Source organism: Pithys albifrons, chromosome 1 (assembly GCF_047495875.1).
Source record: "Pithys albifrons albifrons isolate INPA30051 chromosome 1, PitAlb_v1, whole genome shotgun sequence".
NCBI classification, from domain to species: domain Eukaryota; kingdom Metazoa; phylum Chordata; class Aves; order Passeriformes; family Thamnophilidae; genus Pithys; species Pithys albifrons.
Genome location: NC_092458.1, coordinates 99433698 through 99460260, shown reverse-complemented (window position 1 = coordinate 99460260; position 26563 = coordinate 99433698). Strand labels below are relative to the sequence as shown.

The window sequence follows — 26563 nt, the reverse complement described above, 5'->3', positions numbered from 1 at the left end:
TAACTATTTCATTTTCCCTTGCTTTATTGTTTCTACTCATGTATCACTTTCAGGTCCCCCATCCATCAGAGATTCAAATCTTTGAGTACAAAGCCTCCAGGCCCTGCTTTTTCTTTTAAGATTTCATTTAAGAATACAATTTCTCCAAGCCTGACACCAGATTTGTAATCAAGTTTCATTTTAAAGCTCTTTCCCTTTTTAAAACTGTGTTTCTCCAAAGCTTCCAAACTGTGTTAAAGTTAGAAATCAAGGAAAACCTGAAAAATGGCTTTCCATTTCCCTTCTTCCTCCCCCAAGCTGTATCAGATCATCCAACAAAAGTTATTAATACCATTTCCTGGGAAGTTTGCCTCGCTTATATGGTTGGTTTGCAACAGCCTCACCAAAATCTTTCTTCTCTGAAATATTTTAGTACTTACTGAGCAATTCTTTGATTTGGTATTTCCAAGCAAGAACCTGCAGGTCCTCCTGCAGCTGCAAGTCTCTGTCAATGAGGCTCCACTTGTGCAGCAGCAGCAGCACCTCCCTGCTGGAGAGGACTCTGTCATTCACTGTGAAACGCCTCATCTCCCCGAAGGCCTCAACAACCACAGCACGGTATTCCAGCACAGAACTGAGGGTGCTAAAGAACTGAGTCAGCTTGGTCAGATCTAGAATGGTCCTGTGAAAAGAAAACACAAGTGCCATGTATTTTCCTGCATGCTAATTAATAAAGTAAGTACAAGTTTTTTTCTCCTTACAGTCCAAAAGGCCAGGAATTAAGTAGGTAGAATTTAACAGCACCTGTGCATCAAATGTTACTTTATTCTGCATGTCATCAAACACCTAAACCTTCAATGAAATGTCATCCAAATTCACTACTTGACTTCCAAACAGAAGGTGGGAAAAAAGCCTGGAACTACCAGACTTCAAGAAATTCTTCTGCCTTTAATAAATTTCAAACTGAAGAAAGCACCAGATGGAAACTGATTAAAAAGAAAAACAAAGGACTTACCGAATGTGTTTGATTAACGTGATCAAAACATACAGAAATTCATTTACAAGCTGAATAGGAAGAAATTTCCTGTTCTCCTGGGATTGATTTTTGCTTTCTCTCTTGTCTCCTAAATTTGTTAGCCACAGAGTATGGAGTAAGGAAATAATTTTATTTATCACCTTGTTTTCCAGAAACCTGAAAAACAAAAGAAGGAAAACCCATTTGAATGGCAGATCATCACCTACAGGGTGTATTCTAGTTCACTTTTGGTGCTAAGCCTTGCTTGAACCTGTGAAAGCACTCTGTGCAGAAGAGATTTTGTGTGTGTGTGTGTGTGTGTGTATGCGCCCATGTATGTGAGGGAGAGGGAAGGGAAGGAGGAAGGAGAGGATCTAGACAGTTTAAATCCATTACTGTGCCAGTCACTGTGCAGCAGGTCCTGTGACAGGATATGAATTGTGGGTATTTGAAATTTAAAAGTTAATATACACTAAAACAAGGCACCATTTTGCTAAGTTTTTCAAGGAAGTGTTCTCAAAAACATAAAGCCACGTCCACCATCATTCCTACCACAACCTGAAAGCATCTTGATTTTGTTTTCAGAAACACAAGGGACATTTCAGAGTTCAGCAAGTTCTGCCAGTAGAGCCCGAATATCACTGGCCCTCACTGTCTCCCTATCTGTCACCTTGGTTTTCATACTCAGTCACGTAATTATTCTACTGAGCACAGTAGAATTGTTCCCATTTCTCTAGTATTTCCCCACTAACCTTTTCTCTAAGCTGTGCAGGACCCAGGTTAGGAGGCTGTGATCCTGTATCAGCTCATAGGCAGCTCTGGTGACACGGGCAGCACTTTGTAGTATCTCCAGAATATGACTCTGAAACAGAAAATACAACTTGATCTTTCACAAATTCAGAAATGGTCAGGATCTAATTATCAAACTTTTAGAAGGGTATAATTAGTAACTGGACTAATTCAAAGCTACATACCACAGGTGCTACTCTTTCAAGAAGTCCTAAGGTAGCAGGACAGTTTTGTCTTTTTGTCCAAGATTTTGATATCTGAGGTTCTTTTAGGAGACTGGATTTCTCAGGGTGGATGCTCACAAACCTGAGAGCTTCTGGCATGTGAGTTTCCTTCCTACTGAAGCATTGTACAGGCAACAAACATGCTAGTCAGGAAATAGAGAGGCCAAAAAAAGCAAAGGCCCTGACTGTATGAGCAAAGCTGTGGTACACAAGTGAGGCTCCATGATGGCAGGGACCTGTTCCAGTTTCAGTGGATGAGGATGTGACTCCGCTTTCTATATAGGGAATTATTCCCCCTCCACACGTACACCAAATCGACAGAACAAATTTTCTAGAGGGCAAGAAAAGAGTCAGCTGCTCCTTTCTGCTTTGAACTCATTTGAGATCTCCAGACCACAAAAACTTCTGTGGTTTGGGTTTTTTTGGTGGGCTTTTTTTTTTAAATTCTTACCTGGGAGCCCTCATCACACAAAGGACTGTTGAAAAAGGATAGAATGACTTGAAAAATCCTCTGGTAGTCATAAAGCTCGTAGCAATGTTTGTCACGCAGCCCTTCCCCAAGAAATCTGAGGATCCACTCACGCTCTGTTTTGTACTAGAAGCCATAAAGAAAAATATCCCCATAAGACACTGCCAAACAATATCTGCTCCTAAGAGTGCAAAAACCTGTTTTCCTGAGAATGCCAGCTCAAGGCTTACCACGGCTTGTTCTAGACTTTTCCATTTCCATCCCTATCAAATTTAATTACTAACATCCATCAGGAACAGTCAGTCTGCAGCCCAAATATGCAGTGAAAATGGAACTTCAAAAGTTTCTGTTCCTAAAATATTTAATTTGAACTCAGTGTTAATATTCTAAACTGAAACATGAATGTAAGCTAGCTAAGGCAGAATATTCTGTTTAGTGTGCTCACAGAGAACACACAGCACAATGAATTATTTCATTGTGTGTTACTATTGAGAAAACAACAAAGAAACAGGAAAATAGTAACTTCAAACTCCAATATGAAACAAAATAAAGGTACCTCTAGTTAACTACCTATGGGAGAAAAAGATTGTATTTTAATGGCTTTTTTCTATTATTCTCTGAGGAATTATTGTATACCTAAGATGTAGTTCTTATATTACCTCAAAATCAAAGCTGTAGAAAAGCTGGAAAAACCCTGGTACTTTTTTCAGATCCAAATACTGGTGTGACAGAAGGAATCTGTTTAGCTTTATATACATGTGTCCCTCTGTAAAGAGAAAAAACTGTTATTGTGGAGGAAGAATATCCCAATATACCACCATGGAAAAACAATAAATGGCAGTGTACTGTGCAATATTCCAAATATGAGAACAGCCCGGGAACTGCAGGAGGCCTCATTATGTTGCTAGCCATCCCTCCTCTTCTCCAGAATGAAAAGCTCATTCAGAGTGAATGAGCACAAAGCAGGCAAGAAGATAAATGTTCACCCATGGCTCCAATTTCACCAAATTCAACATTAGTGCACTGACAGAAGTTTGCAGCAAAGGGAGATGCAAAACCTCTCCAAGCTTCAAGCCAAATTTTTAACTTACAGATGAGACATGACCTCCGTGAGCAGTGAAACAAGTTGCCCTGAGGAACTATGCAGTCATCATCCCTGGAGGTTTTCTGGGATCAGCCTAGAGGTCTGAAGGTTTTCTAAGACAAAGCCCCAGCAAAGCGCTCTGCCCTCATAGCTGTTCTGGGCAGAAGGCTGGGCTGGAGGCCTTTCCAGACTGCTCTGCTCCCTGAGGCTGTGACTCCTTTGCAACATTGACTTCATGTTAATTCAGTGTCCAAAGATAAGAGGACACTCAGGCCAATCTACTCTGATCTGCTGATCAGGACCCTCACATTCATCCTCTGCCCACCTCCACCCCAAAATGACGGAGAAGTGCTTGCATTACCACCACAGATCAGACTGGTTTTGTACACAAATCAAAATGGCACTTCCCACTGCTCCACAAAGGCAGCCTACAAAACACTGAAAACTTTTCTGTGAAACCTGGGGATCATGGCTCCCACCAGTGCCACAGCCCTCCCCTCTTCCAGACATGCACAGAGACTTGCCCCAGGAGTGACATGCACAGGAGGTTATAGTACCTGGCTTCAGGATCTGCTGTGCCACACGGGCAATATAGAGGGTCAGGGAGAAAGTAAACCTGAGGTTGGGCTGCTTGATTCCGTTCTGCACAGCCTCCAAGAGATACAGCAACTGCAAGAGTCCAGAAGAGAGAAGCCTAAACCATAACCCAAACAAATACAGTATGAGCGTGAACACATAAATCAGCTTTCAGGATATTTCACAGACTGTAACTCAAATATCAATTCCATCAGGTTTTCCATTCCTACAAACAAAATTCCTAAGAATTTCTAAAACACATTTCCCCGCTTTTTCTGTCTATTGGAGAAAACAAAATAAAAGGAGAAACAATGGAAAAGAAGATAAAAAGCTGCTTTTAGCTTTTTCACCATGCACATGTACATGGATGAGCATGGATGACTATCCTGTATGTGTCCATGACCTACAAGGTCTCACCTGGCAGAATGTCAGTGGAGCTCAGCCTTACCTGGCTCCTCTCCTGAAAGCGAGCTCCTTCCAAGTGGGAGCGGAAGGAAGCCAAGACGAAATATGCAGTTGCTCTCATGTTGGAATCATAGCTGCTCAGGGCAGCTACTGTGAGACCCAGGGCATTGACTTCTACAAACTTGTGACATGCCACCATGCATTCTGAGTGGGTAGAGGAAAAAAAGACATAGAAGAGTGTCTGGTGTGTTATACTGACATATCCCAAAGTACATAGCAGCACTAAAATCCTTAACATTCCTGTTCATAAAGCACCCATTTCTACCTCTATCCTGACCAAGTATGGCCTCACCACATGCTGAGGGCTCCTCCAGCTAACAAAGGTGTTCTGCAAATCACTCTGATCAGGAATTCTTTACCTGAGCTGGAATTCATGGAGTTGTCTCATAAATTTATGTGAGACAGAGATGTCCCTGCCTGCTAGCATGCTGTTGTGATTTGACTTTGGCAAAATGCCAAGTATTCACTGCAACAATGCAACCTCCCCCCACTCCAAAGGAAAAGGGTGGGGAGGGGGGGGAAACTCGGAAACTTAAAACAGAAAGGCTTATGACTTTACACAGAAAAGGGAAAATTAAAAGCGAAATGCAATATAACACATACATACAGAACTAAAAGATAACAACAACTTTCCACTCCCCACCAAATTGCAGATTCCACCACTCTAGTCACCCCAGTAAGGCTCACTTCCTGAGAGAAACCTGAGCAGAGAAAGAGAGAAGCTGACAATAAAATGTTTACTTCCCCAAGATAAAGTAGCAGTGAGGCAGTGGTGAGGCCTAACTCTTCCGGAATGTCCTCCAAAACAGCGATCATGAGAAAAAGAAAGAGAAATACCTCCCACACTCCTTTTTAAACCCCAATTTGCATCATATGGTATGAAATACTTCTTTGGTTGCTTGAGTCAGGTGACAACCGGTCCCCGCTAATCTACATAGCACCTTCAGGGCCTACTAAAACTAAGGCCTAGCTAGTTTACTCTTTACCAAGTGAAGAGTAAACTCTGTAAAGACATATCTCACTGTTTAAGGAAAGCTGAGTACAAAGAAGAAGAAGAGGGAAAATTCACCTCACTGAAGCAATCTTTTGGTGCCTGAAAGAAAGATCAGCAAATGAAAAGCCTACCTGCACCAAAAAGTTTCTGTAACAGAAAGAGCAGTAGAGCAACATAAACATTCTACTGGCCACAGCAGCTGTCCCTGTGCAAGCAGGAGCGACTCTGCTGGTAAGGCCTGTTCGAGGCAAAGTACCAAACCGTGCTATTCTGGGAAAAATAAAATCTAGCCCAAAAGAAAACATTCTCTTTAATCTAACATTTATCTTCCACAGCATTTTGCCATCAGGATTTGGAGTTTCTCATTTAAGGGCTGAGTGTTTTGAAGAGTTTGTGCCATTTCTACCCACCAATGGACAGAAAGGACTCGATGTAAAACCTTCACAATGTGTCCTGACTATTCAGCAGGAAAGGAACACAATAGCACCTTTTAATGGCATTTTACCAGCTACAGTGCAAATCTACCATGGTGCTGAGTGTAGTAATAAGATTCATGTATTTTCTTGTCATTCACACCGAAAATCAAGAGGAAGCTTCCAGAAACAAATATTCCCATTTAGCAAGGAGCTATACTCATACTGACAAGTTCCGATATTTGATCCACCGATTTCCTCCCCCATTGCCTGCCTACACACACACACACACACACACACACACACACACACACACACACACACATACATAAATCAGACTAGTTCTGTCCCTGCATCAGCAGATAGGCTGTTTCCCTCACCTTTTCCTCAACTGCGAGAACTCCTAAAATTCACTTTCATGCCTGGCAGTTTATTACCCAGCTCTGCTAGTTATGGGCCAACTAACAGCAGGGTCTCCACCATCCCAGTGCCATTTGTCCCAGAGCCACCACCCTGCTCTCCTTCAGGCTGCTGAGGAACTACTAACAGGCACCAACCATTCACACCAAGTGGGTAATTTCATGGGGTGATGCCACATAATGAAATGCAAGGTTCTCACTTCAGAAGTCCACAGATTTATTTGGAAAACTTTTTTTCACTGAAAACATGCAGTGGTAGTATTCTGCATTGAGACTGAGTTTAAGAACTAACATAAAACAAAAAGTTATTATTAAAAACAACCCCCAAATTAATTCTATGTCTGACATATTGCTTGTTTAAAGCACCTTGAGAATCATAATGGAAAAGCTTTCCACAAAATGTTTATCAGAGCTAAAGACAGACAGAACTTGCTATCTGTTCAACTTCAGAATTACTTTTTCCTCAGTGAACATTAAACACTGTGCAATAAGTACATGTTTATAAATTCAGCAGTTATATAACATCTATGCACAGGGCACTGTGCAGCCAGTACAAAGAGCAAATAAATAATGAACTGGGAATTCCAAGAGCAGATGACATGGTTTATGAGCACCATGGGACTTGAACTCATAAATCACTTGGGCTCTTTAAAAATGCCCCTCTTAGGACACAGACTCTCATTGAGTGTGGAGCAGTTAAGAGGGTTGTTTTTCTCCTCTCCAGTTTCAGAATTGGAATAGCCACTGCCTCCGCAGCTCCACAAGAGCATGTTGTCTCCCTCAATCTCCCTCCTTCCCACACAAGTGCTCACACAAGACGTCATCAGTGGCTGCAGTGCTGACCAAGAACCATCCCTCCCTCCAGCTCAGGTGGTGGCCTCCAGGTGGTGAGTGCTGAGTGCACTGTGCATTTTTCAGTATTACACCAGGTTCCAAAGACACTGGCTGTCCATGCTCTTCACATCCATCTCAAAGGTCCAGCACATTTACTGCATCATCTGAAATGCATCCTCTTAAAAAATGTCAAATAGTTCTGGTATCTTTTCTCCTCAGAGGACTAAAAGACAGTTGTTGATCCTGCTGTACAGTTTAAACCATAGCTAAGGATAGGCTAAGAACACCCAAACAGGTGCTGAACTACAAAGGTCTGGGTGAACAAAGGACTGTGAGTGTGGTTTCACTGACAGACACTAACAGCCTGACAACTGCTTCTAATATTGGAGTGAAAAGCCAAATCTAGCTGTAACTCCACAGTGGTAAACCATAACCAATATAGGGAGGAAGCTGGTAAGGAAATTCATTAGGGAATCACCCTACCCTGTGGGGTGATAGCCCTGATAAGCTCTTGATGAGTTGAGGGAAATGCCTCAGCCCCCTGTAGCTCCTAGAACCACTGTCAGAAGACAAAGAAACCCCAGTGGCTTTCCAAAAGTGCTAAAACCAGGCTGGTGAGATTAACAAAGGGTGGAGTGTTGTGAAGATAACATGGCCTCCCTTTGCCGCATCTTCTGGGAACATGGGCCTATGTCATTTGCCTATCACCCCAAAACTTATTATTGACTATAGCCACTCAACTTACCTAATCAAAAAAGGTATAAAAAAGAGATTGGGCATGAGCAAAAGTTCGGAGAAATGCCATCATCTCAGCTGGGGTAGCTGAGAGGAGCTGCCCTGTCTCCTCCCACCTCTTTGGACAATGGAGGGGTGAGAAACTATGTACACTCTATATCTGGTATTTACATTCTTTCAATGCCTATTACTTCATACTTGCTATCTTATACTATGCTGTGGGGTGATAGCCTGATAAGCCTTGATGAGTTGAGGGAGACCCCTCAGCCCCCTGGAGGGATGCTGATAAGTGATGGTGTTACCCAAAGAATGGAATGTTATTGAATTAGCATGGCCTTTCTTTGCTGCACCCTGTGGCACCCTGCAGACCCAAGAAGCCACCCCCTCAGGCATCTGTATCACCCCCAGAACACTGACTTTAGTCACAGGAAACCACTTGAAGAAAAAAAAAGGTAGAAAAAGAAGTAGAGTTTAAACTAAAACTGGGGAGGAATGCCATGTCTCTGTGGTGGTAACTGCTAGCAGCTTGTCCTGCCTCCTGGAACAATGTAGGGGTGAGGAAACCATGTGCTTTCTATACTCTGTATCTTATACTTTACTTTCTTACAAAAGCTTATTCCTTTATACATTCTATCTTACATCTTATGCTTACAGATACTTTGATTCTTACTCTATAAGCATCTTCTTTACTAACTGTGTTTTGCTACTTTAATACTAATAACTAAGTTGCTTTACACTTTGCTACTTTATATTAGTTATTGTGTTCTTTTGCAGTGTGCGGTTTCTTTTTTCAACATGTGTGTTGATGAGAAGCAGCTCTGTTCTTTCCTTTTGCTTTGTGTTACAGAGAGAGTGGTGTGCAAGCTATTTTATTGTCCTATGTTATTGAAAAGGTGTCTAGATAAGTGTTTTAGGTGGCTGTGTTTCTAGTTAGTAGTTTTGTGTTGCTAGTTTCTGTCTGTTGTAAGAATGGGACACACTGCTGTATTGAAACTTAAGTTTGGTGCGCTTGTCTCTGTAAAATGTGTTTTGTGCTGGTTTCTTTTGGGGTCTTTTATTATCAATTAAATACAATCTTGCAGCTTAACGTTATCACTGGCAACGCAAAACCCACAGTAACTGCCACATACTTGCATTAATAAATGTTATTTTGGGAGCTGTTGTGGGGAAAGTTTTTTTCTTGCTATTATTAAGTGTGGTCTCATAGCAGAGGTTAGAAACCCTTCCAACCTGTGTGCTATCCATGTCGTTAGGCAGTGTTGGGAAACATAAGGCTCTAATTTTCTGGAGACGCTTACACAGCTGTTAAGTTCTTCCTTGGCTTAAGCGTAGTCTCATATATGAGGTCAGAAACCCTTCCAACCTGTGTGCTATCCCTGTTCGGTAGGTAGTGTTGGGAAGCATAAGGATCTGATTGTCTGTAGGCGCTTATTGCTAATAAGTTTTCCTTGGCTTAAGTGTGGTCCTCATAGGAGAGTCAAAAATCTTTCCAGCCTGTGTTCTGTCCAGAGTTCGGCAGGCAGTGCTGGGTTCATAAAGCTTTGATTACTCCAAGGATGCTCATAGCTAACAATTTTTATTTAATACAGGTAAGAATACAAATCTTTGCATTTCTGTCTGTCCTCCCTTTCACATGACACTATGCTTATTACTTTATAACTTAAAAGGTACCTTATACCCTTATACTATGCTTTCACTTTTGTACTAATTTCACTGGGCTGTATCTTTATAGGCACTTTATTTACTAACTGTGTTTTGCTACTTTAATACCAATTATAACTTGCCTTACACCTCATAACTTATCTTACTTTATAGTGGTGGTTGTGTTTCTTTAAGGTATGTAGTTCTTTTATAACATATATGTTAATGGAAAACAACTATATTCTTTCCTTTTGCTTTGTGTTAACAGGGAAGGTTGTGTGGAGTTCATTTTTGTTGCTCTGTGTTACTGAGGGGTTTTAGATTTGTGTTTTACGTTGTGTTTCTGTGTAGGAAACACACCAAATTACGAAGAGTGGAAAGAACGGGTTTTAATTGTGGATCTCAACGACAGCGCTGGAGAAGCACCTTGAACTATTAAGAGACTTGTTGCTGAAGTTTTAAAATTGTAGTTTTATTTGTAATAGGGTTTTTTAGTTGCAAAGTTTATGTATCACCTATCTCAGTCTGTTACCTCTTTCCTGCTGGGCTGTTAGAACCACCACCTCCTGTCCACTATATCTCTTGGAGCTTTCTTTGTTCTCTTGATGACTCATCCCACAAACCCCATTAAACTGGTTTGTCTCATCCCGGGCCAGGCAACCTCCCCCCCACAGGGAACCCCCGGGATCAGAAAGGTCCCAGACCCCCTCCCCTCTCTGCACTGTCACAGTAGGACCTAAGAGAAACATATCTAGGCTTGCCCTGCCAGCCCAAGCTGGGCAGCCCCATGGAGGATTTTCCTATGCCTCGTGGCCGGAGCAGCATGGCCAGGGCTGCAGCCAGCCCTGCCCCATCCCAATTCCATTGGTTACTGGCCCTGTCTATCCCCAATCCCTGGTTTTCTATTGATTATTACCCTTGGTTTCTCCTACTGTCTAGCTGGGGTACCTAAGACCCTTCCCTTTCCTGAGTTTTCATCCAATCCAGTCCCAGATCTGGCCCTTTCCCCCAGAGAACTGATAAAACCTGTGTGGATTTCCCAATAAACCTCTTTTGGCCTGGACTCTCCAGACTGGTCACATTGTCTCCCTTCTCTGTGCCCCCTCAGATCCAGAGGCAGGTTGAGACCTCTCCCTTCCTTCAAATGCTGCATGTTTCTGGTTAGTAGTTTTCTGTTGTTAGTTAAGTCTGTCATAGAGGATATACTGCTTGAGTTCTCTATTGAAACTTAAATTTGGTGTGCTTGTCTGCAGAGTGTGTTTTGTGCTGGTTTCTTTTGGGTTTTTTTGTCATCAATTAAATACAATCATGCAGCTAAACACTATCACTGGCAATGCGAAACCCACAGTAACTGTCACATCATTGTATTAATAAAAGTTATTTCTGGAGCTGCTATAGAGAAAGTTCTTTCTTGCTATTAAGTGTGGTCTCAGAGCAGAGTGTCAAAAATCCTTCCAGTCTGTGTTCTGCCCAGTGTCAGGCAGGCAATTCTGGGTTCATAAGGGTTCTGAGAGCACTTATAGCTAATAACTTTATATTAATAGAGGTGGGACAAGAAATCTTTGCATTTCTCCCCTCCTTTTCATGTGACAGATACTTGTGTCTCTTTGATCTCTGAGGGCTCTCTCCTGAGACAGAGACTGTAGAGTACATCAGGGATGTTCTTGTGACAAGCAGAGTCATATCAAACAAGAAACTTGCTGACAGTTCTGAGCACCAGCCTATTCATAACACACTGGCCCCATGCATCTCTGTCTGGTGGAAAGTGAGTTGGCTGAAGTTTCCCTGTCCTATAACCACAGCCTGTAACAGGCCACATGTCCAGTCAATTCAGTCAGAGCCCTCACTGCAGTATGTTTCTTCTCTCCAACATCAGGCACAAATTCCTTGCAATATTAGCTCTGGGATCAAGGATAGCAGAACTGCAGTTGGAGCTCTGCAGCTCCTACAGCAGTGTAACCTGACACTAAATACCAAAGAGAAAATATCATTCACTTTACCTGGTCTGGTCAGTTCACTGAAGAGCTGAAGTAGAAAACAAGGATCATAGAAGTCATCAAGACTCTTGACAGTTTCATCTTTATAAAGTGACTCTTGTATCTCCTGAAACCAAATCCAAACCAGTATTTGTAAAGAACAACACCAATTTCCAGCTTGGTTTCAAACCTCCCCAACCACCTCACCCATGATAAACCAGCTGATACTACACCTTGTAAAATATAATGCAACATAGGGGGAGACATGCTTGTGTTAAATCTGGCTTTTACTACCAGGGTATATCCACAATTATTTCTCTGGATCAGCACCAGGGGCATGTCAGCAAACTGCAGAAAAGGCTGAAAAGCCTATTGTCAGTGGATCTTTGGACACTCCAATTCTAGTCTCACATTCATGACAATCTTTGCAATGCACAATCACACCGGCAGACAAGATGTAACCCATATATTGTAATTCATTTGAAAAGTACTCCTAAAGAATTAATTCCAGCCCCTTTACTCTCCTGATGGAAACAAACTGCAATGTGTTACATGAATGCAAGAAAGAAATTGCTCAAGTCAAAGGCTCTTTTTGCACATCCAAAGAAGGATAACCAAGGATAGCCTGAAGCAAAAGCACCTGTGATGGCAGCAGTCGGCGATGCTGAGGGAATGACAGAATTGTCTTCATCATCTTTTCTCGGTCCAGCAGACACAGAACCTCCTCCATGCTTGGCTGCTGCCAGAGGGACTTCCCTAGACTCTTGCAAGTCTTGTGATGCTCTACAGCAGCCGGACCCCAGAGCAGGATTCTTAAACATTGTTAAAGGTAAAGGCATTAGGAAACAGACTGCTGGCACTGAGCAGAAAGCAATTACAGAGGATCAAAATTGGTATTTACATTTTCTCTTCACTTGTACTGATTACCCTGTGGGAACATGAAACTAGGTCCTTTTCCATCCATCCCAAAGCTTTTTGAATTCAGTCTGAGGGTGTCTCATTAACTCTGTCCTACCCTGTCAATCCAAGTCAGAATGTACCTGTTCATAGAAAGTGCCTATTTGTTTAAGGTGTAAGTGCAGGTAAGAATGAGCAGCTGCATGAAGACAGGTATCGAGACCTGGTCCAGCTGCCTAAGCCGGTGCTGTTGCACTGCTGGGAGTATTTCTGCCTCCAGGACAGAAAAGTGCATGAGATGAAGGCAGACCATCAGTGTATGGAAGAACTCATGGCAACAGGCTTTCCTGTGGACTGCTCAGGCTCAGGAAGGGGAAGAAGTCCTACACTAGTGACCAGAAGTTCTATACTTTAGCCTCCTGTGGGTCCTAAGTATAGAGAGTGGGGGACTCCTGAAATGAGGAATTTCCTCACCCAACCCACAGACACACAAACGTTTAGGCAACACAAGAGAATTAAGGTTAAGAATAGGAAATGTATAGGAAAAATGTTTCCAAAAGCAAAATTCACCTCTAGGTTTGACCTTGCTCGCTGTTTATTTCAGTTAAAATTAGGACCTTGGAAAAATGCCAGTTATGAGACTGTTTATTAGTATGTAGTTACCACAGGTGCTCAGCCTACCTGGAGTTCGTAAGACTTTGAGTATTCTTCTCATACAACTGAAGAAGCAGCAGTATCTTCTGATCTAAAAAACCACAATTGAAACTTAAGTTAGTCACCCATAGAGATGAAAACCAGATATAGAAGGAACTGCCTTTTCCAAGGTAACACACTCACCTACAGCACTCAGAGTGGCTCCATAGGCCCCCAGCAGCACAGCAACGTGGCTGCTCTCACACAGAGAGGGGCTGAGCTGCACAGCTGTCAGCAGAACATCCACCAGCGCCTCTGGAAAGAGCACAGCTTTAGCCCAGCAGCTCCCAGTCACAGTGCACACGTAAACGCTCCTTCCCAGATCCTCTCCAATGGAGGCACACACAGGACTGTATATTTTACATCAAGATCTGTAGCTAGAAATACCATAACCCATTTCCCCAGCTACACTAAAGGATGACTATGATGCATTTAATTGAAGTGGAACATCTTAAACCACTATTCCCAAGCTGGACACACAAGTCATGTTGCCAGGTGAGGTCTTCAGCGTGGCACACATGCAGAAAATTTTCCATGTGTTCTCTCGTTAAAAAGGAGTGCTGTCCCCTATCCTGCTATACCTCCACTCCCTCCTCTCCCAGAAGGGCATCTGGAATGAGCTCAGGAGTTGCACTGAGCAAAGGCAGACATCCCAGCAACCTCCTCAAGGTACTCCAGGAGTTACAGCAAGAACTTGTAAGTTCACACTCCAGCTGCAGTAAGTACCAAAATGCTTGTACACTGTGCATTCCAACAAGGCTCAGCGGTGCATAGTCTACCGAGCTAGAGAAAATCTGTCCTGTGGTGTACAGAAATTATCCACCTTTAGAATCACAGAATCATAGAATCGATTGGGTTGGAAAAGACCTCCAAGATCATCGAGTCCAACCCTTGGTCCAACTCTAGTCCATTTACTAGATCATGGCACTCAGCGCCACGTCCAATCTGCGTTTAAAAATCTCTAGGGATGGTGAATCCACCACCTCTCTGGGCAGCCCATTCCAATGCCTGAGCACTCTCTCTGTAAAGAATTTTTTTCTGATATCCAACTTAAATTTCTCCTGGCAGAGCTTGAGCCCATGCCCCCTTGTCCTATTGCTGAGTGCCTGGGAGAAGAGACCAGCCCCCACCTGGCTAGAACTTCCCTTCAGGTAGTTATAGACAGTGATGAGGTCACCTCTGAGCCTCCTCTTCTCCAGGCTAAACAACCCCAGCTCCCTCAGCCTCTCCCCATAGGGCTTGTGCTCCAGTCCCTTCACCAGCCTTGTTGCTCTTCTCTGGACCCGCTCCAGCACCTCAATATCTTTTCTGAACTGAGGGGCCCAGAACTGAACACAACACTCAAGGTGTGGCCTCACCAACACAGAGTACAGGGGAAGGATCACTTCCCTGGTCCTGCTGGCCACGCTATTTTTGATACAGGACAGGATCCCATTGGCCTTCTTGGCCACCTGGGCACACTGTTGGTTCATGTTGAGCTTCCTGTCAATTAGTACTCCAAGGTCCCTTTCTGCCTGGCTGCTTTCCAGCCACTCTGTGCCCAGCCTGTAGCGCTGCAAGGGGTTGTTGTGGGCAAAGTGCAGGACCCGGCACTTGGCCTTATTGAACTTCATCCCATTGGAATCAGCCCATCTCTCAAGTCTATCCAGATCCCTCTGCAGAGGCCTCCTGCCTTCCAGCAGGTCAACACTCCCTCCCAGCTTGGTGTCATCAGCAAATTTGCTGATGATGGACTCAATCCCCTCATCTAAATCATCAATAAAGATGTTAAACAGGACTGGACCCAACACAGACCCTGGGGGAACCCTGGGGAACACCACTGGTGACTGGCTGCCAGCTGGATGCAGCTCCATTCACCAGCACTCTCTGGGCCCGACCCTCCAGCCAGCTCTTAATCCAGGAGAGGGTACACTTGTCCAGGCCATGGGCTACCAGCTTTTCCAGGAGTATATTATGGGAGACAGTGTCAAAGGCCTTGCTGAAGTCCAGATAGACCACATCCACAGCCTTCCCCTCATCCCCCAGGTGGGTCACCCAATCGTAAAAAGAGATCAGGTTGGTCAGACAGGACGTGCCCCTCCTAAACCCATGCTGGCTGGGTCTAATCCCTTGTCCACCCTGAAGGTGATGTGTGATTGCACTCAGGATGAACTGCTCCATAACCTTGCCAGGCACGGAGGTCAGGCTGACAGGACTGTAGTTGCCAGGGTCCTGCTTGCAGCCCTTTTTGTGGATTGGGGTGACATTGGCCAACCTCCAATCATCTGGGACCATCTTCGTTCTATAACTAACTGAGAAACAGAAAAAATAAGTGATCGGGTTACTCAAAGGCAAACAGGGTGTCTGTAGCACATTCAAGATCTGACTCCATATTTCTCTGCTCTCAGTATCTGAAAAGGCACAGGCTTTGTCCCTAGTTATCTGCAGGAATATAAAATGCACGAAGAGGTCATAAAGGAACAGCCTGAGTGAATGCCCTCTTAACACTAAGCTTCTGGAATACTGTAGTTAGCCTTGAAGGATCCTTCCTGCTGTTCTACTGAAATACATTCTAAAGGTAAGACACATATAGTAAACAGCAAAATCTATTCCTTGTTTTTCATTTCACTAAATTTGTGACTTCACAAGAGCTTTTTTTCTCTTTTAAGGCAATTTAAAACTTGAAAACTTGTTTACATGTTGCTTACCAATATACACAACATTTGTTATCAACATGCTGCCCTGAGAATTTCCTCCCCTTTTCTTACACAGCTCCTTCAATCAGGAATCTCAAACCCCTGTACAGTGGGGAAAAGCTGAGGTATATGCAGATTAAATGTGGCTCAAGGTCAGCCAGTATTTCAGTTGTCAGCAATGAAAAACCAAAGCCAAACCCACATGTAAACTAGTATCCAATTTATATTCCAGTTTATGAGGAAGGATATTCCTCATTAAAGTTGCAGTACCATATACACCTGATTTAAATTAATATTTTTGATGTAACTTCTAAAATCAACTTAAAATCTCCTGTATGAACGTATTTTAAAATAGGTTTAAACATCACACTTTATGCACTTCAGTGATCTTACACTAACTGCCTCACAGAAACCAAAAGAATTCAACTGGGTTAAAAACCCCACAAACAAACAAAAAAAACAAACCCACCTTTCCAGTAGTTTTAGAACCAGAATCAATAACATATAGGCAACCTTTGGATCCAAGAACAGGTACAATTTAAGACTAAATGCTAATATTCTGGAACTGTTTAATAGCTTTGCAAGTATTTATGTAGGTGGATGGGTTACTGAACAGAGAAAATATAATGCAAGAAAGACAAGATTAACTATATTTAGTAAAGACAAGAAGATGAAAAAATACCTCTTCTCTGGATGTTTGTGCCATCTTCTTCTCTTGACCTCAGGATGGCTGACAAAAATAGAGAGTGCTGCATGACCATCATGTGAAGTTTGGAGAGCTCAACTAAGCTCTGACTGAGTGATGAGTCCTTCTTGTATAATAACTGAAAGGCAATGTTCAGGACTTTCAGAAATGCTTCATCTTTGTAGCGGTACCTTTGGGAAGCAAGGACCACAGAAAAGTTACATCCCGACCAAACCCAATGAAACCTGCTTGAAATAAAAAGCTGTTTAAGAAATAAGAACTGTGCAAAGAAAGCAAACTTAGTAAAACCAAACCAAATTAAAATGGAAACACTTACTTGAGTCCCGCCTTCACAAGGCTGTACCAGTCATCTGGGTCCACTTCTCCAACCATGCGCTGTGTGCAAGTCAAAACAGATGTTTACATTTGGCACACAGAGCTTCTACAGCTCATCACCACCAGCAATTTCTGTTCAACGGACACACTTAACAATATGCAAGCCAAACATGAAGGTGGGATGATCAGGGAAAAGCAGGGAAAAAAGCTCTTGGATAAAACAATCCTACCTTCTTGTTCAAATGAAAGTGCAAGTGTTGTTTTGTTGGTGGTCTGGGAGCAGGGGAGCGTATGGGCTGTATGGAATTAAAAAGCAAGCTGGTCTGCAGGTACCAAAAAACCCAGAGTCCTGAAACTCTTCACACTCCTTAAGTGTGGAAGGAATCAAAAGTTGGCAAGAGACTTGGTACTAGTTTTTTGTGTACGCAGTATAACCAAGCTCCTCCCAACATGGCACACAATGGTGGCTGGATGTATATGTTCCTTACAAAAACTGATCAACGGGATTTCTGCCCCAGACTGCAGATGCCAGGGTAAGTGGGTCTTGGCAGAAGTGTCTCTATCACTTTTTAATTAGAAAAAAAAATCCACTGGCAACCTTTTGATTTTTCACTCCTGAATACTTCACACTGTCTCCAAAGGGGACTCTCAGCAGAAGGGCATCATCAAGAACTCAATACTTTATAAATCATTAGCAGGGCTAAGTTAACTCTGCAAAAGCTATGAAAAGCCCATGAAAACCATAATCTATAAAACAAGTCAAATCCAATCTTTATTTATCCAAGACACAAGCATCCAATAACATGTCTGCATGCAGTCACGCTCTGGCAAAGCAGATAAGAAGTCTCACCAGTAATTCCTCCAGCCTCAGCAGCATGGACCTCTCCACTTCTTGCTTGCTTTCATCTTTATTGCTGCTGTACATGGCAACTAACCCCTTCATGCAGGCTGATAACAGGTGTCTCCTCCAGCAATGCAGCTCCTCTGAGTTTTCAAGCACTCTGGATATGGCATCTGCCACTCTCCAACTGCAGAGAGACAGGTGTTTATTTTTTTGTTAATGTTTCATTTGTTTTTTGTGTATGTTAAAGGTGTCTTGCTGCCAAAGCACAGAGCAACAGATTCTGTGAGCAGAGGATGCTGTTACTGCTCACTGGATTTGCATTCAGGACGACCTGAGTCCTGAGAGACAAAGACACACTGCCCACCTCTCCTCATTCCCTCCTCTCTCAAAAGCAGCAGGAAGCTGGTACATCAGGTTGTGCAGCCCTCTGCTTTCTGAAGATGGCAACAACTTTGAAAGAATTTGCAGTTTCACAGTAGTCTCACATGACACTTCTGTGTCCTGAATCACAGCGCAGAGCTCCTTCCACAGAGCCTTCCTCAGGACAAGGGTAACAGAAGAGACAACTGCAGAGAGAGCAGAGGGCACAAGTTCTACCACTTACAGGTGTTAAGCAACAACATGCTAATCCCAGATCACTTTCTAATCCAGGCCCAGATTACACAGTTTCTAGGCAATGATGATGCAGCAGCTGCTAATCTGCTACAGAGAAGTGCTAGAGAAAAGCTCAGTTCTTTACCCATCCTCTACTTTCCTGGGTGCTGACAAGATGTTTTCACTGCTTGACCTTGTAGGTAGAGCTACAGCTACAGGAAGCCTGTTTCCTTTGCTAGTTATATTTCTGGGCAATAGGAGAAATAAAATCAAACTGATCCTGTTCTTTCAAGTTTAATCCTATCTCCTCATTTTGCTGGTAGAGAACTTAACACTCTTGTCCATCAATGTAATGCTGCTGTGACTTTGGGAAGTTTGGGACTGCCAGCTTCGGAGGGTATAGTTGGAGATTTGCTTTGGAAGAAAGTTCTGGACTCTCTAAAAGTGAAAACTCAGGTTCTGCAAAACCATCTGGCTCGTGTGTTCCATCTGTGTCTGAGCAAAAGGTTTTACCTCCTGTACCAAACCAAGAGAAGCACAAATACAGATTTTCACATGCACCAAGCATTAAATAAGGGCTTCAAAAGAGAAATTTGGGCAGCAGTAACTGTAAGAACATTTGGCTTAATTCTAACAGCCAACCCTCAGCACAGCTCTTTACACTTAGTGCTGCAGAGGTACTTACACGAGTCATCAGAAGGCAGACACCTAAGTTTTATCACCTCTGCTTACTGTGCAAAAGATCCAAGACTTCCAAATCATAAACAGGGATCAGTGGTGCCTTTACCTGTGGAAGGTCGGGTGAAATCATACTGGTCTCTGCACTGCAAATACACATTAATAAGTGGGAGAAAGCTCTCCATGTACTTCCTGAGGTACTTCCCAGTGACACTGCTCAGGCACCAGAGCTCGAACTGCAGGAGATGAGTCCTGGAGTGCTTGATCAGCATGGCCACGATGGCAAGGGAGGTGCACGAGCGCTGAGCAAGGCAGTGAAACTGCACGTCGACACTGACTGCATGGGCAAGGACAGGATCATTCTGGAGAGCCTGAAGGAAAACCTTCTCCAAATCTTTGCTGGCTGATGCTGATATCAGTAACCCCAAAGCTTTAACATGCTCTGTAGATAGTAGGAGCTCTCCTTGTTGATGTTGCCTTTGGTAGCTGTCTGTGAGGAGCTGCACCAAAATCTGTCCATAGAAACTCAACTGTTTCCCTTTCTTGGGGGATTTTTCAGATTTCTGAGAAGTCAAGATCATCTCAGGAAGTCGCAGCATGGTTAAAGTGACATCCTTCAGCTGAGCTGCACTCATGTATATGTGCAACTCCTCCAGAGCCTGCAGCTGGTGAGACTTCCTGGGAGAGATCTGGCTTCTGTCTTTCCCCACAGTCTCTAGCTCTTTCAAGACACTTTTTGTGATAGCTTCAAAATACTTGGACAATGCATGTCTGTAACCTGTTGTGATGCTCTGGAAGATGGGGGCTCCGATTTTCAGCAGTTGGAGCACACCAGAATTGAGGTGAGCTGACAGGAGCTTCACAGTGACGGGGTTCAAAGCAGGCTGAGGAATAGAACATAATTCTAAAGCCAGGAACCAACTCTCCAGGGTAGGATGTCTGAAAATCAACATGAGTGTATCTTCCAGGGTCTGTAACAGATGGTTGTTAACAATATCACTGAATGAATAATTAGAGTTTGAGGTAAAAAAAATAAAAGCATTCATCTGTCTATTTTCCACAGTTTGTTAATTACAATAATTGAACATGAAATTGTCCGCTAACTGGCTAGAGGATAAAAATATGGATGAATTACAAGCACATAAATACTGTTCTTCCACCATTCAAGCTGTGGGGATGCAAGCCTCCACTGAGCATTCTCCACATCCCCAGGGGAAAACTGTATATTCTGGAGTTTGTCAACACAATTCCATTCTAATCTCCACAAATTCACAGAACAGATTAAAGAAGGGAAAAAATTAATTCCTCCAAGAACATAATTTTCATAACAAGGCTTTACATAGGACTTAGGAAATACACTTCTTTCTGCAAAGGTGATTTCTTTCAGGACCTCTCCTGACTGTGTTCCTGACATCCTGACTGTGGATGATGCAGCTGGGGCAGATTTCCAGACGGTAGTTTTGTAACTGGTTCATATGCTCTATGTTCCTAAGTTCTCCTATGGGACCTTAACAGCATTTCTGATTAAGCAAAATTTATGACTATTTCCCTAGAGAATAAATCAAATCAAAGTTTACTAACAGGTGCTTGTGTATCAAGGGATTTGGTACCTTGCCATTTGAAGACTCCTCTGTGATCAGAGATCCCTCATCCCCAAAGAGATCTGACTCAGTCTGACACTCCTCCCGCTTCTGATGATGATCTAATTCTATCTGATTGCCACGGCACAACAAGCTGCTCAGCAGGTCCATGTAGAGGTCAACAAGTTGAGGACCAGAAGTTTTACTAAGCTGTGAAAATAAAGACACCTTGGAAACTGAGAAAAGAGAAGGATGGGAGCAGAAGGATAATTATCCAACAGGAATGGAAGTTAACTAAGAACTACTTAGATTACAGCATCTTCTGGGAGAAGGAATCACTCCCCTCTGTAGCAACTTGATTCTACGAAAAGTCTCAGGCTGCCAAATAAATATTTCTAGATTTTCATCTACACTGTGACTTCTGGTGTAACATAGGCCAGTGAATTTTACCCTCTGGAAAGGCTTCTTAGGGACACACAGGAGCTGGATTAAAATCTCAGGTTTATTTGCACTCACACAGATCAGTCAGGTAACCCATGCAAAGTAAATCCAAGATTCCTCAGCAATCAGAACAACAGACAAATTAGGTGGAGCTTTGTCTGGTGTTCTGAAGCCTCAGTGAGGGCCAAATACAGGAAAACTGAATCCTAAGTTTTAACAGCCAGGTCATTTGTACTTTTTGCATTAAAATAAACCAACCAAACACACAATATTATTATAATATTGCTCTTACACTGCCGAAGCTCTCCACTGTGGATTTCAGGTATAGCAACACATGCTTTACTCCCAACAAAAGCTGTTCAGGTGGGAGCTGGGAAGCCAGGTCTCTCAATTTTGTCTGGATACCATCTTCCAGTAAGGTATTGCTTCCTCTCTCATAGGCTCTCTTTAGCAAAGTGGTAAACACAGAATCCAGGGCCACAGCAGGTTCTTTGCTTACCTCTTTGTGGGTTTTGAACTTTTAAAAATAGAAAAAAGCATAGGAGAAAAATAATGATGACTATGAATCAAAAATTTCTTCAGCTACCTTTGCTTTCAAATGAGCTCTGAGCTGAAACCTGACTGAAGTTCCAGGAGCACATGTCCTGCTATCACAGAGCTGTCTCAAGGGGAATCTGCCTTTGCTCACAGCTGGGCTGACAGGAAAACTCACTCACACCCAGTACAAGAGGCCTGTACATTCCCAACCCACTCCTGTCACTGTAAACTAGTTTCTGAGGCCACATCACACATCAGGCTGTGCTGTGTCTGGTTGGGAACTGTGTATGGGTGACTGTGTACAACACCTGAGCCCCAGCATCACCTCCCAACCACCCAAAGACCCCTTGTGTCCTTGGAAAAAAGCCCTTGAGCAAATTTGTGTCCCAATGTGATCAAGAAGCAATACAGAGTTAGCTTAATGGAAGTGCACTTTCTGATGGAAATGTAACCTTTATAAACTGTGAGGTTTTATAGGAATTCTAGCTCAAGCATTCAGTGACTTCAGGTATTCCATACCATGGGTTCCTGAGATTGCTGGGGTATCCACAGTTTATAGTACTGGTTAAACTGGTAGAGCTGAGGATACTTGGAAACTTTCAAGGACTTCAAATCTTTATCATAGAGCTGGAACATCAAGCAGAGGGCAAAGGGTTCTCTCTGAGAGTGCAGAAGGTCAGTGAAAACAGCAACAAGGTACTCCACGATGTGTGCTCCTAGAAAAACAAAATAAAAAAATGAAACTTCTATTGACAGAAGTAATCTGCATGAGCAAAGACACTTGGGAAACCCTCTTTCCCTAGCACCTGGGCAGCAGGCCACAGAGTATCATTTAGGGAAGTACTGAATAGGACTAGAAGGTGTTTGTGGTAAGCTAGACAAGTGTTCCTGACCCACTGCGCTAACTGGTATATCCTCCATATAGTAGTTCTTCCCAAAGTAAATAATCATTCTACTTTCAGATACATACATGATCAGTTTGGCCTGTTTCCTTCCAGACAAACATAAAACTAGTTCTGCCTTCACTGTGTTGTGCTAAACAGGCCTGTATTTTAACAGGATAAAGAACTCAGCCAAGCACCACCTAAGAGGAGAACTGCTTTGTAATAGGGGCACACAGCCCAGGTTAACACATGTGAGGTAAAGAGGGAGGAGCTGCTTTCAGAAGTGGGACTTTGAGTCCCACCCCAGGTGCTGCTCAATAGCCACATACACACAGGTGCTGTGGGGGCCAGCAAATCCTGCTCTGAGCCCACCTGACGCCCCTGTGACTCCAATGCTTTCCTCAAGGACATGGTGGAACTTTGCAACATTCACCAGTGGAGTTTCATCTCTGAAGAAGTTTCCTTTGGAAAATCCATCAGTTTCCTACTCAGCAGTGCAGTCCATTCTCCCACTGCCTGGTCTCTGGAAGAGCTGCCTATGGCTTCCCCTTATGATCTGCACACTCTGTGCTTAAAACAGCTACTGAAGCCAACTACTTCCAGACCAAGACTGTCCATGCAGGGACAGTGTCTCCTGTTTAGGGTAAGGAAAAAAGAACAGAAGCACCTCATAAGTTTCAGTGCCTCTCTTGAGCAGGGAGCACCATGGATCAACCTTCTTCTGCTTGCAATGAAGATAATGAAATGTCTCAAGGAATTCACTGAATAAAAATGATCCCACTTTCACCCCACTGTCAGAGCTGACAGAAAAACCAAAGTCTGTACCTGTTCCATTTTCAGACTGAAGCAACAATACATTCCTGGCTTCTAATGCAGCAGGGACAATAGCACTAAATGGAAATGTTTGAATAATTATGTCTTCATTTAAAGTGAACCCAGTTTCCTCATCTAAGCCATCGCTGCCCTCAATCAGGACATCCACCATATCGAGGACATCTATTAAGTGAAGAAAAAAATGTAAGCAGAGGATTCAGACTAACTGGAAAACAACAGAGCTAGAATGCAGCACTCCAGAAACACAAGAACCAAGTCCTGGAATTCTCTGTTATGTTGGGTTGAGGAGTTACTACTTACCGTCAATGTGAGAGATGGGGATGCTGATGTTATCAGAGTCCTGTTTAAACACATTGACCTGGAGCATGCTGGCTTCTTGAACAAGGTCTGCTGCCTTGTCTGTGTAGGGATAGGGGTTTGTCACCAGCTTCAGCAGGATCTGCCAACAAAGGTTGAGAGAAAAGTAAGTGCACAGGCTGTTAGGTGTATGGGAACTATATCCTGTTAAGAAAGACCACATGCTAATAGTGGTTGGAAGCTGGCAAGTTTTAGAAGGACAACTTCCATATCACTTTTGCAAGAATCTGCCTGTGGTTCCTGCTGTCCAGGAAACACTGGGTCTGATGGAAAAAGAAATGTCCACTGCAATTTGGCACAGGACGAGTCCCTGGGGAAACTGCACTGAGAAAGAAGCACTGGGCATTTAACATCCCGAAGAGTAAACAGGAAATGTCAGCTTTTATTGTGAAAGATTACAATTTACTGAGGTCTGGTAATTTTGGTGGGTAATGCCATTTCAGGACAAGATAAAAGCTACCCACACATCCAACACTCTACTCTTAAACCATAAGAATATAATAAGAATTTATCTTTTGGGATTTAATTTTCCTGCAAATCATTTCACTGTCCTCCCACCAAGACAAAGAAGGGATCAGCCCTGTATGAAGAATAACAAATACTGCTTTTTTTGGGAATTCAATCACTGGTCTTTGACAAGTTTTTCAATAATAGCAACAAAATCCCTAGTTTCCACTATTCTTGGTATTGTTTATCCAGCTTATTTGGATACTGTTACCCTTTCCAAAAACTGAATCACTGCTTCCTTTTGATCTTCTTTTGTATTATCCAAGTGTTCCAGCCAAACTGAAAGTTCCTTCCACGTGTACTCAAACACTCCACTGTCACGTAAAACCTGTCCAGAAAACAAAAAAATGCATAAAATAGCCCAAAACACCTAGAAATAAAATACTCCCCCAAATCAAAATCTTTTTGTATAGCAACTTCATGTTTTCTCCTTGGAAAGTAAAAACGAAGAGTAAGTTGATGACAAGAAGTATATCTCTTCTCACTCTCTTTGTATACAAAGGAAGCTATCACAACTCATTTGTTCAACATTTACTCTACACACAGTGTCAGCAGTTATAAAACTAAAAGCTGCTTACATGAATCTGACAGGGTAATTAAATTAAAATAAAGAAAAAAGAGTGGAAAAGGATTCATTTTAACATAAGTAACTATTTTTGGCAGTGTCTCAAAAGAAACACACTGGTAGTTCTCATGAAAACAGGCAGGAACAAGATGTGAAATCCAAAAATATGCCTTCAATTATATGGCACTACTGTGCTGAAAAATAAGCCAAACACACTTATTAACATCTATTCTCAGCTGCCTTTCTGCTGACATAACTGCCCTGATTTCCCTGTGCCTGCATTACCTTCAGGGAAAATGCAACGGACTGAACCTGAAAGAGGACATAAGACTGAGTCAGGCAGCCCCCATCCCCACTCAGTAAAAGAATGCAAGTACACCACAAAAACAGTACTGGGCAGCTTTTGATTGAGACTGGGAGACATAGTTAACCTGAAATTAATCCCCTGGGGGGATCAACTAAAACCTAATTCAACCACTGTAACTTTGGTTCAATGGACTGAATATCACAACTGCACCCTGTGATTGAAGCTAAATGAAGAAATTAAATGCACAAAGCTGTAGAAACTTGTGTACCACTAATACAAGATAGTGCAGGATGAACCCTGTCCAGGGCCCAGAACAGCATATTGGATATTCTCTTTGCATTTATTTCTAATGTGGATCTCTACTCCTACTTAGATAACTGTAAGATGACTTTAAGAAGATACTGAAAACAAGAGCCACTGGTGCCTTCATGGGTTTGTAGTTGATCACAGTTCTAAAAAGTCAGATAACTTATCCAAATGCACATAAGGGGATTTTAATTCAGTTTTAAGACAAAAATACGCCTTGCATCAAAGCTTGTTTTGGACTGTAACAAAGATGACTATTTTGCAGGGCCAGAGCAAAACTAGCTAAGGCTTTAGGAAGGCTGGAGTGATGAAGTACAGATTAAATAAATGAGGATAAGAAATAAAAAGCAAAAATCATCTCTTCTTGATCATGTCAAGACCTTTGCAGGCAAAGTACATTGATTTATCACAGTGTCAGAATTAATGCAGCCTAGGGATGTGAGCAAACATCAAAGACATTTTCTTTAAAATTCTATCAACTGTTGCAGCAAAGTCACTTGACAGCACTTACTTCCATAGAATATTTAGCTAACAGGAAGTTATCTGACAGTAAATTCAAAGAACAGTCACAAGAAATGGGAAAGCTAACTCTGTTGGCCACACAACTATGCAGTAATTGATTTAAGCTTTAACTGCTTTATCTGCTTTAAGAAAAAAATTTTACAATCCTAAACTTTCAGACGGGTGAGATATAGTGAATACCCTGATATTTCAGTTCAAATGCTTACCTTGATGATCAGTTTTTTGGTGGAAATTTTCAGATGAGAATGGTTACTTGTAACAAACATTTTCATCAGTAAATAGAAGACTGATTTTTCACCAGACACCTTCTCTGTCTCAGAGATATCCTAAAAGAAAATTGTATTAAAATTTCCCATCTACAGCAATACTGTACAGGATTATGTTGCGCTGAAGGAGGTATGTAAGATAAGTTTATTATTTTATAGACCTGTCCAAAAATCCCAAGGTCAGAAACTAATGGGATCATTTATACTACTACTTTGCATTCAGTGAGCCAGGATCATTGTACTCCTCTGTACAATGTTTGTTTGGAAAGTAGAAGAAGAGAGCAGCAACAGAAACACCAACTAATATAAGGGACTAAAACCACCTCCCTCCTCAAACATCTCCTACTGCTGTTATCACAATCAATGGGAGTCTCTGCTTCCCCTCAAAGCTTGGCCGACTCCTCTCTCCTGACAAGACAAGCAGGCTCTCAACAGTGTTATT

General features: G+C 42.6%; 1 protein-coding gene across 1 annotated transcript in view; it reads right to left on the bottom strand.

Annotated features, from left to right (window-relative positions):
- The window catches only part of URB1 (URB1 ribosome biogenesis homolog), a 29375-nt gene extending 3021 nt beyond the window's left edge, over positions 1-26354 (bottom strand). The window contains exons 1-24 of the mRNA XM_071562529.1: positions 26062-26354; positions 24367-24483; positions 23592-23730; positions 23283-23453; positions 22093-22289; positions 21329-21553; positions 20626-20805; positions 19125-19986; positions 18108-18309; positions 17750-17927; positions 17130-17195; positions 16901-16959; positions 16561-16754; positions 13348-13458; positions 13192-13255; positions 12254-12425; positions 11638-11740; positions 4585-4745; positions 4118-4229; positions 3136-3242; positions 2459-2602; positions 1747-1856; positions 995-1171; positions 420-661 (exon numbers count right to left, since the gene is read on the bottom strand). Coding sequence (XP_071418630.1) covers positions 420-661; positions 995-1171; positions 1747-1856; positions 2459-2602; positions 3136-3242; positions 4118-4229; positions 4585-4745; positions 11638-11740; positions 12254-12425; positions 13192-13255; positions 13348-13458; positions 16561-16754; positions 16901-16959; positions 17130-17195; positions 17750-17927; positions 18108-18309; positions 19125-19986; positions 20626-20805; positions 21329-21553; positions 22093-22289; positions 23283-23453; positions 23592-23730; positions 24367-24483; positions 26062-26127 — 4159 coding nt within the window. The 5' untranslated portion in view covers positions 26128-26354. The remainder of the gene's footprint in view (positions 1-419; positions 662-994; positions 1172-1746; positions 1857-2458; positions 2603-3135; positions 3243-4117; positions 4230-4584; positions 4746-11637; positions 11741-12253; positions 12426-13191; positions 13256-13347; positions 13459-16560; positions 16755-16900; positions 16960-17129; positions 17196-17749; positions 17928-18107; positions 18310-19124; positions 19987-20625; positions 20806-21328; positions 21554-22092; positions 22290-23282; positions 23454-23591; positions 23731-24366; positions 24484-26061) is intronic.
- Positions 26355-26563: the final 209 nt, after the last annotated feature.